Here is a 19278-nt window from a genome sequence, read left to right as displayed (position 1 = left end):
ACTTACTGCCGTAGGTCCAATGCAAGTGCAGGAGAATGTCTCCCATAGCAAAATAATGCTTCCACCAGCCTGCGTCCATGGCAGGCTGCATGTTTCGAGCTGCCGTTCACTTTGATGACGGCATCTGTGGAAATGAACATCGACCTAGTGTATCAAAAGTGAGATCCACCCAAAGAGCTAACACATTTCCATTGATCAGTGGTCGAATCCCGATGGTGCTACGCCACTGCAGTCATAATTGGCTATGTCGTTGGGTCGACATGTGAATACACCGCGATGGTCTGCTGCGGACCTCCCGTGTTCAACAAGATACAACGAACTGTGTGCTCTGAAACACTTGTGCTTACACCAGCATTGTGCTTTTTTGGCAGAGATGCACAGATCGCCATCTGTCCTATTTTACAGAGCACACAAGCTTCCAAAACCCACATTCTGTGAAGAGTTGTGAACATCCAAACATTGAGCATCTAGTGATAGTTTTACTGTTCTTCTACTTTTTGCCATTAATGCCCATGTCAAGATACTTGTTCACAGGCTCTGTGTAATAATTGTAATCTTCCTTTTGCCAAAGTCACTTATCTCAATGGATTTCCCCATTTGTAGCCCATATCTTCACTAGTGTGATCCCCTGTCCATGTCTGCCCTGCTTACATACTTTTGTTACTGTGTCACATGCCCACAACAGCACCAGGGTTGGTCAGTGTACTGTACATTGAAATATAAATTTATAAATGTTTACCAGACATCGCTCAGTGAGAAAGGCATCTGGGTTACTATGAATATTTGTAGCAGTAAAAGAGTTGTCGTTGGCAGTAGTACTCCGACGTTTTGCATAGTGTCAGCCACACCATCCTGTTCTATGCCAGGAAGCCTCAGCAGTATTTACTACCGTGGGAAAGCTTCAGATAGTGCAATTTTCAGCTGACCAGACTCGAAATCTACAGAACTTGCATCATCCTCTGCAGGATCTCTTTTGTTCAAATTATTCTACAGCAACAAATCATTGTTGTACTGTTGAAATTATTATTAGCACCAAACTGACACATCAACTTATTTGCTATGATTAGGCACATGATAAAATTCTTCTTGTAAATAGTCATTCAAAGGAAGTGCTGAAGAATTTTGAAATATGTAAAGCCCAGCATAGCATTATGACATAGAAGTTATCGTGATTGGGTTACCGAGTGAGATGGTCCAATGATAAGACTTTGGACTTGTATTTGGGTAGACAGCAGTTCAAAACTCCATCCATCCATCAACGTGTATATGTTACCCATGATTTCCATAAATTGACTGACTAAAACGTGGTTTTTGGGAAGTTAGAATCCGTGCGTACAAATATGTAGTTGGAATCGCAAAAATTTTTAGGGTTATTGGACTTTCTATGTTATATACATATGTTTTGGTTTTGTTAGTGTAAATTCTGAATACACAGATGAACTTCAATTCAGTGGTAATTATTGCAGAAAAAAAAAAAAAATTGAAAAAGGAATTCTATTATTAATATACATAAGGAAACATGAACTTTCTGTTTAAATTTCTTTCACAACCAATTTAAATCTAAAGAAACACATAAAACATACGATCAAAGCGAAATTCAGCGTTCATAGTGGCATACAGTGTGATACAAATTGAAAGATGTAGAGATACGTGGTCTAACATTACACTCACTGGAGTCATATGCTCAGATTCGTGTCCTGATTTACCTGCAGGGGACTCCTTTGTAACAACACAATCTGTGAAAATAATGTGATAAACGTATGCAGCAACTGATCTTCTGAATAGCCTGAAATTACTACTATTTTCAGATGATATGTAGTCTGAATTGTCACCAAATATTTCATTTTCATCATCTGTAGACTCATCAAGGACTTTGGAAATTATTTTCTTCAAATGTTTTCTCTTCATTTCACATTTTCAACACAAAATTGACTCATAAGCATGCAAACCACATGAAAAGGAGAGAACTTGAATGTCAACTACTACTTACAAAGGCCCCTCCCACCAGAGGTTCGAGTCCTCCCGCGGGCATGGGTGTGTGTGTGTTGTTCTTAGCATAAGTTACTTTAAGTAGAGTGTAAGTCTAGGGATCGATGACCTAAGCAGTTTGGTCCCTTAGAAATTCACACACAACAGAACCTACAAAACAAGAGACATAACAGATGTTTCAAAAATAACTAATTTTTACCAATACTATCATCTGGCAGTCACAGCAGAAACTACAAAGCCTGTAGATCTGACACAGTTTATAGGAGTCTTAAATATACATTTTACACTGGAAAATCAGCATAATTGGCAAGATGTAATATTATGCCCACTGCACATTCTCATTTCCCACAAGTTCTGTAATATTACATCAGCCACATTCTTGTGGTAAGTTCCTATGGCACCAAACTGCTGAGGTCATCGGTCCCTGGGCTTACACACTACTTAATCTAATTTAAACTAACTTACGCTGACAACACACACATCCATGCCCAAGGGAAGACTCAAACTTCTGTCGGGGGCAGCCATGCAAACCGTGGCAAGCCGCCTGAGACCGCACGGCTACCCCACATAGCCGTCACCCACATGCTAAGTGTTATGGTGAATATTGGTTCCATTAAAAGGTCCCATCTGATTCCCTTCACCAGTCTGACCTGAGCTTACTATAGTCTTGTGAACACGTTCAGTATTTTCTGGCGAACAAACTTTCTTTACACAGTTATGTTTGATGTTAGTGACTGAACCTGTTGCTCTAAATTTAATGCTCAATTTCTGCACAACAGTTCTTGGAAGAGCAGGTGTCTCTGGGTATTTCATCACAAACCTTTCATCCAACATTTTAAACAATTCATATTCAAAAGAAGTTTCAACAATAAACACTCTTTGTTTGATTGAAAAAGGCATTCTGCAGAACTGTATTCACAACAAACTTCAAACTGACTTCTGATGATGCAACACTGATCGCTAAACCGCAGCTCGACATCACGTGACTGCAATTGAGCGCTGCCCTAGCATTAAGAAATAAAGACACACAGACAGCTTCAAATATGACATTCAATATAAGTTGAAGCCTTTTTATCCTGGCCACTTTGTATAATCAGTAATCCAATGTAATAACTATGTGTTTTCTGTCAGCTGTATGAATATTTTGAGAAGAATGTAGAAATAGTTGAAGAGCTTTTTAATGTTTTATTACTGTGATAAATCTTTGCAGAGAAGCACCAGAAATTGGAACTCGAGAAGAAGAAGGCCCGTGCCGTGAAGAAGGCATTTGTCGGACCGATGATTCGGTACCACTCCGTAACGATGCCACTGATAAGAGTGATACAACTGAAGCAGGAGACTCCTGAAACTGTTAACGAACAGAATAGGTAAGGCGACAGATGCCATGTTAACAACCAAGAAGTATTTAACATTACTGTTTACATTGTCGTTATTGCTTTGAGGAGCAGTTGCAGTCTGCTTTAGCTTGCTCTTAGCAGATTGTTCATCTTACATTAACTCACCTCCTTTTGTGTTGTGCAAGGTAGCCCAGTTCCACCAACAAAATTTTGGAGGAAGTTCAGGAATATTTTTGGAGTATTTTGCAGATAAGTGACCCATTGTCTTCAGTGGCTTGTTACAGGTTTATATCCCGCTTACCTCTGTTTATATTATTTTATTCAGTTTCAGACAGGGCCCATTCCACCACATACAATACCTTTGTTTATGTGAAAATACATTCACAACAGTGTAAAAACATGTTAAATGAAATCTCCAACATGGACAACACAAAACATAGAGTAACACAACAATCAGAGCATCTACAATGTGGCTACTCATTGCAGGAATAGCTCACCATAGTGTCATTGTGTCGTTTTCCATTCCACTCTCTGAACCTGTATGTGAGATGCATATCGGCCAACTCTTCATCACTAAACATATCCTTGCTGCTGTGTATCACTGTTAATGTACCATTAACACTGCTATAGAAGAAAAACCAAGGAGTACTGAATCCCAGCCTGAGGGTGAAGGGTAAGGTATGCATTACTGTTGTCAATGGCAAGAACCATGATTGAATTGAATGAGCCTGTTTCCAGACATGGCACACAGACATACCATTTGCATTTTCAATGGAATGCAGATACGAAGGTAAAGGGGGATAAGATATCAGAAGTTCCTTTCTCAAATTAAAGCCTATGTTTGATACTATTTTTTGGCCAGGGACACCCTCTTTTCCTCTGCGAGTCAGCTTATATCTTCCTTGCTTCATCTGTCATGTGTGATTTTGCTATCAAGATAGCACAATTCCTCTCTTTATCTACTTCATGGTCTCCAGTTTTCATGCTAAGTCATCACGAATCTCATTTCCGCTATTCAACATTATTTTTATTTTTATTTGGTTTATTCTGAATCCATTCATTTCAACAGGTCTGGTAGTTCTATACCACCATCAATAAGAATGGCAATTTCAGCAGCGAATATTATCATTGAGATCCTGACACTGTATGTTTTAATGCCACTCGTGAACCTTCCTTTTATTTCTCTCATTGCTTCTTTGATGTGTAGATTAAATGGTAGGCACTAAAGACTGCACCTCGTGTCTTACACCATTTTTAATCTGAGCACTTCCGTCTTTAGTTCTTATTTCTCCCTCCAGGTTATTGTAGCCTACATATTGTATATTGCCTGTCATTCCCTATAGCTTACATTTTTTTTTTTTTTTGCCAGGAATTTTGTACATCTTGCACCATTTTACATTGACAATTGCTTGCTCTTGGTCAACAAATCCTACGAACATGTCTTGATTTTTCTTAAGTCTTGCTTCCATTATCATTGCAGTGTCACAACTGCCTCTGGTGCCTCCCTTTCCTAAAGGTAAACTCATTATTGTCAAACAGCTTCTCACTTCCCTTTTCCATTTTTTGTATATTATTCCTTGTCACATACTTAGAATTAAGGAACAACAAAGAATTCTATAGAAAAATCCAAAAACTTGCAGGCACAATCTGGAAAAAAGTGCCATTTTCCTTGGACCTGTGAAAAGAATAGAAGAAAATGAACTAAATGAAACAAATACTTCAGTACATCAACAACAAAAAAATAACTTTATCAATGGAACACAAAAAGTGGTGAAAAAATTAATGTTTCTGAAGAAGATATCAGAATCAGAGAAAACTACTGAACCAAAATTAAGAACTTTGAGGGTTTTCAAGAGAGAGAAAACAGCAAATGCAAAAGAATCTTTACAGATGAAACAACAGAGTAAAACATGAAGAAATATTGGGGAGAAGGAAAAGTGAGACACCACTGAAAATAAGAAATCGTAAGTAAGTGTTGTGTACAGCCCATAGTGAACAGGATTTCATACACAAGGCTGGGTGGTGTATCACTGCATGACTGTTTTACTTTTACCAACCTTTGACTGTGTTCTTATGTTGGAACAAATGTATTCAAAGTCGATTAAGTCAGTTGAGGTGTTGTTATAGTCTGCTAAAATATGTCAGACACAAAAGAAAAGAAACTAGTGCTCTAAATTTAAATATATTCAGTCAGGTCTGGTCACCTATGAAATCGGTCCCGTTCCTGGTGACATACTTCTGCATTCTTTCCCTCCGTCTGACTTTTCAGATAGGCTACATGGAAGTTACTCCATTGTTCCCATATAGCAAAACACAAGAACTTGTTTGTGGTATATTGCTTATCTTCTGCCACGGAGATGATCAAAAAAGTTGGAATTTCTAACACCTTAAGGAGCTAGTTTGAGGTAGAAAAAGAGTTGTTCATTAATGGTGTTGTCTTCAGTCTGAAAGCTGGTTTGATGCAGCTCTCCACACTACTCTGTTCTGTGCAAGCCTCTCCATCTCTGCATAACTACTGCAAGCTACATCTATTTGAACCTGATTACTGTTTTCAAACCATGTTCTCCCCATACAATTTTTACTCTGCACAGTTACTTCCTTTAGTACCTGCACAAGACATAACAATGCTGCTACAGTACAGGGTCAGTGTGGGTATTTCACAGCTCTATGGTGGCTCAGTAGTAGCTGGGGAACAGAACCCCATCCGGAAATTCAACTCGCTGTGTGAGTCAATCGACAGGAAGCAGAAAGTCCAGAACCTCGTAGAGATGTGTACGGCAATAACTCAGCACACGGCAGGCACAGGCCAACTGAGGACTCGGCGACAACACTTGACACAGTGTGTAAGACAGTGTCTGCGGTAGTTGAATTTAGCATAAGCACTGGCCTGCCCAGATACTGCCACAGGTAAACACCTGTGTCAGCATGTCTGCCCATACTACTCATCGTGTGTGCATTCCGTGGCAGGTATCTGCATTATTTTGCTGTGCTACCCGTGCCAGTTCATCTGCCGCATTCCGATGTGCTCTGGTGACAATACTGAACCAAACTGACTATCCCTTGATGCCTAGTGTTGTGTGCATATCAACTGATCCATTCTTTTAGTCAAGTTGTGCCATCTCATATTTAGCATTCTCCTACAGCACTACATTTCAAAAGTTTCTCTTCTTGTCTGAACTGTGTATTTCCACACTTCACTTCTTTACAAGCCCTCACTCCAGAAATATATCGTCAGAAAAGATATCTTGACACTTAAATTGCCTTGAAGGACCCAGGGTGGTCTACCCGTCATCGAGCCATCCTCCGTCTTGCGACTTCGTGTGGAAGTGCTGTGGAGGAGTATGTGTTTAGGACACTGCTCTCCTAGCCGTTTTTCAGATTTTCCAGTGAGTGGAGCTGCTACTATTCAGTCAAGTAGCTCCTCAATTGGCACCATGAGGCTGAGTGCACCCCATTCCAGTCCTCCCACCAAGGAAAAATCCATGGCAGTACTGGGAATTGAACCCAGGTCCTCCACATGGCAACTATCTACGCTGACCACTCAGCTACAGATGTGGTCTTAAACTGATATTGGATGTTGACAAATTCTTCATTTTGAGAAATGCTTTTTGTTCTTCTGGTAGCCTGCATTTTACATTGTCTCTGCCTTGGCCATTACCAGTTATTTTGCTGCCCAAATAGCAAAACTCATCTACTACTTTTAGTGTCTTACTTTGTAATCTAATATCCTCAGCATCACCTGACTTAATTCGACTACATTCCACAAGTTGATGTTCATCGTATAACCTCTTTTCAAGACATCATTCAACTGCTCTTCCAAGTCCTTTGCTGCCTCTGACAGAATTACAGTGTCATTGGCAAACCACAAAGCTTTTATTTCAGTCCAAAAACTGATTTGCTCCAGCTCTCCATTCTACCCTATCCTGTGCAAGCCTCTTCATCTTTGAATAACTACTGCAACCTACAACCTTCTGAATCTGCTTCCTGTATTCATCTCTTGGCCTCCCTCTACAATTTTTACCCCCCACACTTCCCTCCATTACTACATTGGTGATACCATGATATCTTAGATTGTGTCCTATCAATCGATCCCTTCTAGTCTGGCTGTGCCGCATATTTCTTCTCTCTGATTCTGTTTAGTACCTCCTTATTAGTTACATGATGTACCTGTGTAATATTCAGCATTATTCTGTAGCACTACATTTCACGAGCTTCTCTTTTCTTCTTGTGTAAACTGTTTATCGTCCATGTTTCAGTTGCATACAAGGCTGCACACCACACAAATACTTTCAGAAAAGATACACTTCAATCTATATTCGATGTTAACAAATTTCTCTTCTTCAGAAATGTTTTTCTCACCTTTGGCGGTCTACATTTTATATGCTCTCTACTTCAGCCATCATCAGTTTTTTGCTGCCCAAATAGTGGAACTCTGATTTTACATTCTCCAGTTTTACATTTTTCGAAGTTCTACACCTTAAATTTGTAGCCTCTGTGAAAAATCCATAACATCAGTGATAAAAATTCCCCAATTTTACATTTCTTCCTAGTAATGTTTACCTTGATTCTAAGTCGTTACTTGACGATTCACTTGACTTCATCCTGTTTTCATACTATTGACATTTGATGTGACTCAACAAGTTAGAAGTGACTCGAAAGACAGGTGGTTCGCACCACAGGTGGTGGCAGAATTAAGGGAATATTTCAGGCCGTTGTGGAGAGGGGAGATGAGAGACAGGACATGCTGACATAATCAATGATCAGTGTTGCCAATACAACCTGCAACTTTTAGCTTCACCATGCAATTATGATACAACTACTGCTAGGTTGCAGCAGTAATGGAAGAACAAGACCGTCGACATGAAGTGTTCCGGACTGAGACAATATGTGACAAAGAGCCTAACCACCATCTTTTATTGCGCCGCTTATAACTCAGTCTCATCTTTTTGCATGTATTTCCGGTATACTGTGTTCAGCAACAATATCAATCATCAACCTTTTAAATTCAAACACTGAGTCTCGAAGAATATTCTTGGTCATAATCGAGAAAACATTGCCCATTTCTGGCTGTTGAACTCTTATTGGCTGGTGACTTGTTAAGTCCCCCAATAGCCAGCACAGCGACGACACCACACTAACACATGTAAAATTATCTCACCTACTGGATGTGTGGTCAGTGGGAGTGGCCCTTCAGGAACGGGAGAGCAGATAAGAGTAAAAGCACTTTGTGAAGTGCAGAAGATATTCTTTTCATGCAAAGGATTGCTATGACATAGTTGTCACATGGAAATAGAACAACGGTTTTGTGTTAGCACATGTATGTACTTTCCACAACACACCCCACACACTGTAGAAATTAAAGATTGGCAGCAGCAATAGAGGGCATGATGCGAAACTGTAGCACCTGAGCTTTCTTTCAAATTTACGTTTTACGCAATGTACGGAAATTCACTGAACCAACTTCTAATAAGCTTGTAATGTCAATTGGGGAAGTAAACACATTTTTTTCACATCTCTGTTTCTCTCATCAAGCCTAAAATAACACTTTATTAGTTGTGAACATAAATGAAGTGCAGCTTGTAAGAAAAGCATTAAACAATACCAGCAATATTGACAAAGTATGTCATTAAGCAGATAGACACATTTATGCTTATTGTTTAACCAATTAGCTGCTGTGATGTTCTTGGTTTAATTCAACATATTCATCAATTTCTGCTTTTTTTCTGAGTGAGCATAAAGGATGATCTCTCAAAAATGCCTGTTTTGAATTTATAGTATGTAGTTGTAGCTTGTTGGAAAGTAGCTCAATTACCTTGAACCCAAATACCAATTTCAACTTTTTGATGAGTTTTTACATGCTGTCACACATTTGTGATAAAACTGATGAAATTCGTTACCACAAATTGTTGTATAAGCATTGTATTGTCAATTTAATTTTCTTGACTTAGACAGATTTTGTACAAAATATTAGAGAGGATTGCGATTTTACATGTGTTTTCACTTTTTTTTGGGGGGGGGGGGGGAGGTTTTTAACATTTTCCTCAGTTTTGCGTATCTTAAGTGTGGACCGCACGAAAATGTAAATTAGGGGTTTCACTGTATTTGTCTACCACTTTAAGTGTCTCATTTCATGATCTTATTCCCTTAGCATCACCTTATTTAATTTGACTGCATTCCATTATCTTTGTTTTGCTTTTGTTGAAGTTTGTCTTCTCAGTGTACGGGCTGAATAACGTTGGGAATAAGCTAAATCCTGTCTCACTCGCTCATTGTTTATTAATACACTGTAATAAAAAGTTCCATAGGAAAACAGTCTTGTTTGCTCAGATTTGGGCATCATAAATGTGTGGAGCATTCAAAATTGGTAATATTTTAAAACAAAATAAAAAGAAGTATAACATATAGAAACATTCATTTGTTCATTCACACACAGTGTAAATCCTTATGTGTAAATAGCATCATGGAGAGCCTTCAAGAACGTGGAAATAATCAAGTTAAAGATTATGTCAAAAGGAAAATTCAGTCGAGGAAACTGTCAAATTATGAGACTGAATTGTTAGATAATACTTGTCTTTAGTAAGTGAAATTTCAATACTGCCATTAGATGCGTGCAAAAGTGACAACTCTGTCCTAGCTTTTGGGAATAATGGTTGCTTTCTTGGGAAGGAGAGAGGGTTAGGTTTGGGAAAATTGAAAAGGAAGGGTAGTTCATTCAGACCATGGGATGAGGGAAGCCAAAGATGAATGGGAAGACAGAGAGAGAGTAGGTCCAAGTGAACTACCCTTCATTGCTAACATTCCCCAAACTCTCCTTCTTGAGGAAGGAACTATTAGTTCCAAAAGATACGATGGTGTGTGTACTTTTATATGTGTCTATGAGCAGTACTGAAAGCCAGAAACTCTGTCTCTTAAATTCAAGTTGTACATTAACAATCAGAAGCTGCCATGCAACGTATCTCCTTAAAGAATACTAACAACAAATTACAACTACTGTTAAATGTAAATGTGTTCAGTAGAATTAATCCTAGATTGCTTTATAGAATCAGAATCTTTATGTGTCTGTCATTATTTCTCGTATTGTTGGCTTCACAAGAGTTTACACTGCAGTCAAGTTTTATATAACAATCAATTACATAAACAGGAAATAATGAGCTTATTTAAGAACTAAAAGGTTTTCTCTATCACTTAAACAGGGGTCTCCAAACATTTTAGTCTGCGGGCCACATTGACTCCTCCATGAAGTCATAAGGGCCGAGATCTGCCTAGTGGGATTAAAGCACCCTAGCACTCCATGATCACCGTAATGTAAGGCTAAAGGAAAGATGAAATCGCAAAAATCTAAGGTTGTGGGAATAGCTAGCACTTAAACGAACTACGATTTTTATTTAATTACATAATTTTGATTGGTGGACGTACCTGACCGCGGTGTATTGGTCGCGATAGGCGTCGAAAGTCAATTGTTGGCAGTCTAGGTACCACTTCAAATATACGGCGGGCCGGATACCGGGGATGTCTGGCCAGCTAACGCGGACCGGTTTGCCGGCCCTTGGGGCCCGGTTTCAGCCCGCGGGCCATAGTTTGGAGACCCCTGACTTAGAAAAAACATGTATGTGGTTGATAACAGTCCAGCCAAATCCTTGCAGTAAATCTTGGGTTTGATGATAGACATGGGGTTTTTGTGAAGCAGCATCATTCCTTTGCTCAGTTTTCACCTGCAGTGGTTCTGGATTGTTTGTCTGTGTCTCCTTAGTGTGTTGCAATACCTGTCTGAATTCATTGTCATTCCAGGTGGCATAATGTCGACCAGCAATACCTCTATATGATCTCAAACCATAGTCACTGTCTCTTTGCCAGCAGATTTTTTTTTTTTTTTTTCTTGGGAGAAAATAAGTGACACCATTTGCGTGATTGATGTTTTGTTTCAGATATGACATGTAACATCATTTTTCACCACCCATAATGATTGAGATCAACAATTCCTCCCTCTTTTCTCCACGTGTTGAATAAATTGATGGGCACAGTTGACAGGTTGCCTCCTCTTGTCTTCTGTAAGAATTCGTGGGACCGACCACATGCACACCATTTGATACGACAACTTTGCAGACAAAATTCTCTGAGCTGAGCTAGCAGAAGATTCAGGAACCTGAAGAGCCAGTTCACAGATGGTGATCATTTGATCTTCGAGCAGTAGTCTCTGAGTATTTGTGACAGTCTCGTCTGAAATGGCAGGTCTTCTGCTCTAGTCTTCATCATGAATGTCCACGTGGCCAACAGTGAACTCCCTACATCATTTGTGGATGCATTGAACTGTCATAGACTTTTTGCAATAGACTTTGCACAATTTTGCCTGGTGGGACCCCTTCCACATGTTAAAACCAGATAACTGCATGGATTTCACACTCTCCCAGTTTTCATTGCAGTTGGCTGCTTGGCAAACACTGAGCAGTGGAGAGAAGCGAAGAAGGTTGTGACTGAGAATGGGGGATCTGCTGTACACGACAGTGTTGCCGAATTTTGCCCAATTTCTTTCCATGTGGATCTACCAGTTTGGGAACCTTAACTTTTGAATCAACCCTCATATTAGAATAATTATTTTCTAGCAATTCTTCAACTGAATAGAATTCATTGTATTTTAGCCTAGTTTGCAATATGCTCCTATATTTATTTAGTGGTACTGTACGAGCAGAGTATGGTAACTTATTGAAGAATTTTGTGCTTAGAAACTTACAGTGATTATGGACTATACCAAGTTCTGAGGAAGCCAAATCCAACAAGTTTGTAATATTATGTTTATGCTCATCTCATATGATGTTGAGTTTTTCCAGATTTTCTATTAACATTTTTCAAACTGTTATACACATACATGCAAGGCATTGTCATAATGCTGAGACACTTGAAGTAGTTTCTGCAATACTTTCTGGTAGCTAAACCTAATACATCTAGTTGCTTTTTTCTGCCATCTGAAAATACATTGAACTCCTGGGGGGCTATGTCAAATCCAGTTAAAAATGTATGCAACCTAATTTGCTGCACAGATAATTTGTGTGTCCTTCTCAAGACAGTTTTTGATCTATGACCAATCCAAGTAAATTCACTGTTTTATTTTCATTTTTAATTACTGTGAGACCAAAGATTATTTCTCCTGTTTTTGTCTGGTTAATGCACAGCTGATTGGCCTGACACCTGTGACTAATCATTTCCTGACACCTGTTATTAGTCTTTTGCACCATTTCTTTGTTGTTATGTATTAAACTTTGTAAATTTTCTCCTGCAGTTATTTGAGCCATAGGATCCGCATTTAGTACATTCTTGTATGGTGTAAACTCCAAACAGTAATTAATGTAGACAATTGGACAGAGTCTTGGGATATTTTTCTTTTTATTGTGAGTATTGTTGAACTCTGCATAGTTGCATAAACAAGCTGTGGCCTATTGCATGGATAAAATTTGAATAAACAGAGTGAATTATCACAGGGTCATAGTATTCTAATTTTTTGATCATTATGTCGTGATACTGAGCCAAGTTCTTTGCTTAAATCAGTAAGTGTTCCAGACATCAATGGCCTTTTTTAATACCCTTACTATGCATTATTCACCTAAGCTTCAATTGTATTTGCAGTTGATAGGTGAGATCCGAACCCAACCAATGTTTATTTAAAATTTTATTGCTTGAACTATCTGTAGGGAGTTCTCCGTAGTTTTTAATTGATTCAGAAAACAGATCTTAAAACCACCAAAGGTTTTATATTAATATTATATTACTTATTTTTTTAATGTTTTACTACTTTCAGTTTTAAATCATCATTATGCTGACAGGTATTATCAACATAACACGTGAAGGTGATTCATTAACATCAAAAGGACAGGTAGAAGACAATTTTTCACTTTATTGAGCTTCACAGTTTTACCCCATCAAATGAACAGATTTCAAATACCCCTTGTACTACACAAAAGTGACTCTGCTTACGATGTGTCCTATGGTACTACTGCACTATAACTTAGCTCTGCTGACTGAAGCCTCAAATAAATGCTTGTAGTCACACTTGGACTCTTACGGATTTATTGTGTTCAACAATTTTATGGATTTCTGACACTTCGTCTAGAGCCACTGGGTGCCATTGTCTAGAGCACACTAGTTCTCAGGGATGGACAAGGCAAGCTGAACTTCACACAACATTGTGCTTTTTGGATTCAATTTTGATTTATATAAAGGAGATTTTATGTCGCAAAAATGGTCATAACAAACACACAAGCATAATACCTGTGCAGTAAACCTCTAACAGATGTGTAACATTATCTTATGTGCACGCAGGCCTTTCTTCAGGGAGTTGCTGCTCAGCCGTTCCTTTCTTTTCCTTATGCTATCATAAAGACACGATTTCTTGTCACCAGTAACACTACCGGATAGGAATGGTCGGTGTTTTTCATTAGCCAATTGGTAACAAGTAAGCAAAGGTGCACATAGTGCCACTTGCTGATTTTTGTGATCACAGTTCATCTCGTTTGCCAGTTCTCGAGTACACTGACGTGGATTGTTGTGGATTAGTGCAGTTAAACAACCTTCACCTACTACTGGCAGAAGTGAAATTGTGAGGACAGGCTGTGAGTCATCCTTGGGTCGCTCAGTCAGTGGATCCCTTGCCTGCAAAAGGCCAAGGTCCTGAGTTTCAAGTCTCAGTCCGGCACATAGTTTTAATCTTTAAGGAAGTTTCATATCAGTGCACACTCCGCTGCAGAGCGAACATTTCGTTCCGGAAACCTTCATTAAAGCTGAAAGTCTTCCTGAATGTGAAGACTCACTAATGTCAAAATGATCCTCCTTAAAATGAGAAAACCATTTTCTTTCTTATCATGCTCTGTTGAATGGCATTTTTCTCCATGACAAATGTTTCTGGCTGCCTCTGCGCTTCACTCCTCTATTGAACCCAGACAAAAAAGTATGTCAGAAATGTTCTGATTTCTCCACTCAGGGCTCCATTTTCTAGTGTCCACAGCTCCACTCACTATTTCCAGATGACAAAATGAAAACATGTAAACACAGCTAGCAACAGTGAACTACAAATAAAAAGTAACAATCAGTAAATAAAGCCATAACAACCAGAATACCAGCATGCAAAACAAAAGTTCTGCAAATGCATGCACCAACCTAAACCTTTTTCTCTAGGTGACATATGGAACTGTATCAAACACTTTATGAAAATTGAGGAAGTGGATGTTATTATCTTAGGGCATGCTACCTCTCACAGATGGACAGGGCGAGCTGAACTTCACAAGTCTGTGCATTTTGGATTTAATTTTGATTTATACAAAGGAAATTTTCAGTCATGAAAATTGTTGTAACGTTACACAAATGTAATACATGTTCAACAAATCTCTAACAAATTGACCTTTCCAGTACAAAGTTATTGTCAATGACTGAAGCAATTTCATAAATCCGCTGCAGCTACATTTATTGAAATATTGTCACAAATCTCAACACTCATATAGAAAAACTAAAAAAGTTTTGTATTGTTGCACCCACACTTCAGATTTCTGCAACAAGATCACAGCATTGAACAGTTAGGCAAGATGACAACAGTGTATTGTTGCACTGGAAATGCTTTCACATCAGTCTGCTAATAACAGCACAGCGGCACTTCAGAACGAAGTTTAACAAAGATCCACGAAGTGCGAACTCCATTCAGCGATGGTATGCGCAATTTGAGCTTAAGGAAATGGCTGAAGCTGAAGCCTTACCGTGTGCAGTTGCTACAAGCCTTGACTCCCAATGACAGTCAGAAGCCAGTGGCTTGGTTGTGGTGATGCTTCATACGTTTTTTTCTGTGAGTTTATGTGAAGATTCAATGTTCATGCCTCCCCAGCCAATAATCCTATGAGAACTGTGAGCTAGCATCATCTGTGCTTTTGAATAGATTGATAAGGACATTGTGCACTGAATGTGGGAAGAACTTGATTATCGACTTTATGTCTGCAGAATTGGCGGGGGGATCCTACATATGATGGAGCACTTACGTCAAAAAAACTTTTTGGGTATTTCTGTGTGTATGCAAAGCTCTGTGACAATTTGTCAAATAATATAGTTATATTAAATCTGTTAAATCACTTCACTAATTTACAGCCCTGTATAAGCTTTTACTTATATGCGTCTGTCCAGCAACCACATTAAAAGTGAGAAAGATTTGTGTATTTTTCCAATCAGTTTGGAACACTGTTACTTCAGTGACTTCCAATAACGTACCGCAAGAACAATATCAAATTCTTCAGTGCAGTACCCATAGACTCATCCAGATATATTGTTGGCTCCCGATGCCTTTCCACTGTTGAGCAATTTTACTTGATTTTCTGTTCTACAATCTGTTATCTCAATATCTGACATTTTATCAGTGATTGAAACCAAAAATTATTTTACAGTCTTCCAGAATGAAACAATGTTGGACGAGTGAACTCAATATCTTGGCCTTACCTCTTCAGTTGGGTAGAAGTACAGTCACTGAATGACTGGATAGATTAACACGGTCCATTTATTGACTTTATGTCAGGGTTTGTTGACAGATCTGTGGAAAAAAAAAATGATAGTTTCAAATTCACTGAATTCTTTTCATATTGTTTTGATTACATTTATTTTGGCTGTGTTCACCTTTTCTGTCTGTCTTTAACATGACACAGACTGTTAGAGATGCTCGGTGAGTATTGGACTCCGAAAGGATTTATTTGGATTTGTTTTTCATCCAGTTCCAGTGAAAATGTCAAAACAAAAGAAGATCCAGCTACACCAAAAGAGGATCCTCCTACATCTCCTTCGGCCACCCCTCTCACGAAGATCAAAGAGGAGGTCGATCCAGACAAGGCCGACAGTCAAGCGAAAGACGACAAGAAAGATGACAAGAAAGATGACAAGAAAGACGACAAGAAAGACGACAACGAAATGGACATCATAGTCGAAACACCAGACGACAGCTCAGGAGACGAGTCTGGAAAAGAAAAAAAATCTGTGCCGGAAAGACTCACCCAAGTCGAGGGGAAGTATGAGAGGACGTTTATCACTTTTTCAGAAGAGCCTGTCTTCCAAAGTGTGTTCACCAGTAACAAGCCACGCCCTCGTCACAAGAACCTCTGTCCCATAACCAGGTAACTACTTTGTGTCCAGTTTCTTTCACTAAATTATTTCACCATTAGTAAATATGTTTTTATCTGTTATTACATTCTTGAGCATTTATAAGAGATGTTACAGAAGTATGGTTATATAAAAACTGTATCATACAAATGAATGTTACGGAATGGCCGACATCGACTTTCTTCATATTAATACAATTTGTAGTCACTGCCCGGACATCAGTTTACTAGAACAGTGCGATGCACTCATCAAAAAGCACTTGAAGGAACCACATTCGAAGATTGATGGGTTATGAGTGCTGTTAAATGCAAAAAATTTCAAACCTTCCGATACAAACACTTGGAGCTTTGCGCGTAGCGTTCTGGTCATCATTGCAAGGTTACTGGTTCAATTTTCACTATTGTAGGCCTATTTGAATTCTACATGGTCCAGTCACATTAATGTGACCATTGCCTGTATTTGATGTCAAAGTGCAATAACCATTACAGGCTGCAGGTGGCAGCACTAGGAGTCAACAGTATTTATAAAGCATGTCTATGTCTTTACATAGATAGTCAGGCAGCAGTTAGAGTTGACGGTAAATTGAGTTCATGGTTCAGAGTAGTTTCGGGGATAAGACAAGACTGCAACCTGTCTCCACTGTTGTTGAGATGTTTGGATTTTCCCACCTCCACGTTGCATATGTTTTGAGTGAAATGCCCAGTCGATGCGCTGTTGTTTTCACGTCAATTCTACCAACATTGAGAGTTGTTTAGTTCTCAGGGTTTTGTAAAATTCCTGGATTCATGTCTCGTCGCTGTGCAGCCTATGAAAAGGATTTCGGAAGACTCCCAAATAAATTCCAAAGTACCGTGCAGTTTTAATACCAATATATTTCCAGGACTCTGGTGTCCGAGCCTGGTGAAACTGGGCCGGTTACATCACATGTACTCAAAGTTGACATCAAACGAGACACAGAGTTCACAACAATCAACAAACGAGTGAGCCTACAATACATTTGCTCGCAACCCTAGCCAAAAAACGAGTGCCCCAAGGCGCCTGCGTGACCTCTATTTATACTTTTGTTAACAATTACCTACAATGAAAATTACAATTTTATGTAAAATCACAATTAAAAGTTAAACCGAATATGAGCTATACATTGCTAAAAATTTACAATCTCAGTGCTGAACAAGGTGAACCTATTTTCAACTTAGTTACGAGTTAGTATAACATTTTCTGACTAATTATGTTACAGGTAACAATTACATTTCTAAATTTGTTTATAACAAATGAACTAGTGCCTGAATTTTAATACTAACAAATATCGGAGATTCAATTAACGTGCTTTATTTATATGTTCTATTTAAATTGCTTTAGTAATTTTATAATGATAGGTTTACTGGTACATCCTGACCATGTGCTACATTTCTTTCGATTAGTTACAGTATTAATTTCACATTTATATTATGTTTCTCACATAAGAACAATGTTAATCAGCAAATCGTCGTTTTCGAATTATATGTATAATGAAATAGTGGTTATTTTTGTATGTAATTTGGAAACAGGTCACTTTACAATTGGACAATTAGGACTGGTGTTTATCTTTAATGCTCTCCGAGGGGTTCTGATAGGTAGCAATGAGATACAGTAATATTTCATTGTTCATATGTTGAAAACAATAGACTGGCTGGGTGAGATTAAGATATGTGAACACAAAATAATCAGTCTCGCATATGCGGATGACTTAGTTGTGATGGCAGATTCGATTGAAAGTTTGCAAAGTAATATTTCAGAGCTAGATCAGAAATGTAAGGAATATGGTATGAAGATTAGCATCTCAAAAACGAAAGTAATGTCAGTGGTAAAGAGATATAAATTGATTGAGTGCCAAATAGGAGGAACAAAGTTAGAACAGGTGGACGGTTTCAAGTACTTAGGATGCATATTCTCACAGGATGGCAACATAGTGAAAGAACTGGAAGTGAGGTGTAGCCAAGCTAATGCAGTGAGCGCTCAGCTACGATCTACTCTCTTCCACAAGAAGGAAGTCAGTACCAAGACCAAGTTACCTGTGCACCGTTCAATCTTTCGACCAACTTTGTTGTATGGGAGCGAAAGCTGGTTGGATTCAGGTTACCTTATCAATATGGTTGAGGTTACGGATATGAAAGTAACTAGGATGATTGCAGGTACTAGTAGATGGGAACAATGGTAGGAGGGTGTCCACAATGAGGAAATCAAAGAAAAACTGGGAATGAACTTTATAGATGTAGCAGTCAGGGCGAACAGGCTTAGATGGTGGGGTCATGTTACACACATGGGAGAAGCAAGGTTATCCAAGAGACTCATGGGTTCAGCAGTAGAGGGTAGGAGGAGTCGGGGCAGACCAGGGAGAAGCTACCTGGATTCGGTTAAGAATGATTTTGAAGTAATAGGTTTAATATCAGAAGAGGCACCAATGTTAGCACTGAGTAGGGGATCATGGAGGAATTTTATAAGGGGGCTATGCTCCAGACTGAACGCTGAGGGGCATAATCTGTCTTTAATGATGATGATGATGATGATGATGTCAGGGGATGCAGAAAACAATACAGTCATCGTCATAATGTGGAAATAGAGCAATTTATCTGACGTCCAAATGGTCATGACCATTGGCTTTCAAGCGAAGGCTGGAAGCATTTCCAAAATTGCTAAGTTTGCAAACTGTTTGCATGCCGCCGTGGTTAAAGTATACCGTGCTTGGCAAAATGGTGCTATCCAAAACTGACACCAAGGCAACTGTGATGCACCATAGGCTGCAGATGATAGCTGTGAATGATGGCTGCAGAGATGTGTACAAGCAAATAGAAGAGCAACT

The 19278-nt window shown here is 38.9% G+C and overlaps 1 protein-coding gene across 3 annotated transcripts in view; it reads left to right on the top strand.

Moving 5' to 3' along the window:
* The window catches only part of LOC126215252 (putative uncharacterized protein DDB_G0268364), a 55656-nt gene that overhangs the window by 23095 nt on the left and 13283 nt on the right, over positions 1 to 19278 (top strand). For all 3 annotated transcript variants that reach the window (XM_049941926.1, XM_049941925.1, XM_049941927.1), the window contains exons 6-7: positions 3200 to 3356; positions 16058 to 16453. In XM_049941926.1, coding sequence (XP_049797883.1) covers positions 3200 to 3356; positions 16058 to 16453 — 553 coding nt within the window. The remainder of the gene's footprint in view (positions 1 to 3199; positions 3357 to 16057; positions 16454 to 19278) is intronic.

This window comes from Schistocerca nitens, chromosome 12 (assembly GCF_023898315.1).
Source record: "Schistocerca nitens isolate TAMUIC-IGC-003100 chromosome 12, iqSchNite1.1, whole genome shotgun sequence".
NCBI classification, from domain to species: domain Eukaryota; kingdom Metazoa; phylum Arthropoda; class Insecta; order Orthoptera; family Acrididae; genus Schistocerca; species Schistocerca nitens.
This window is presented reverse-complemented; position numbering and strand designations above follow the sequence as displayed.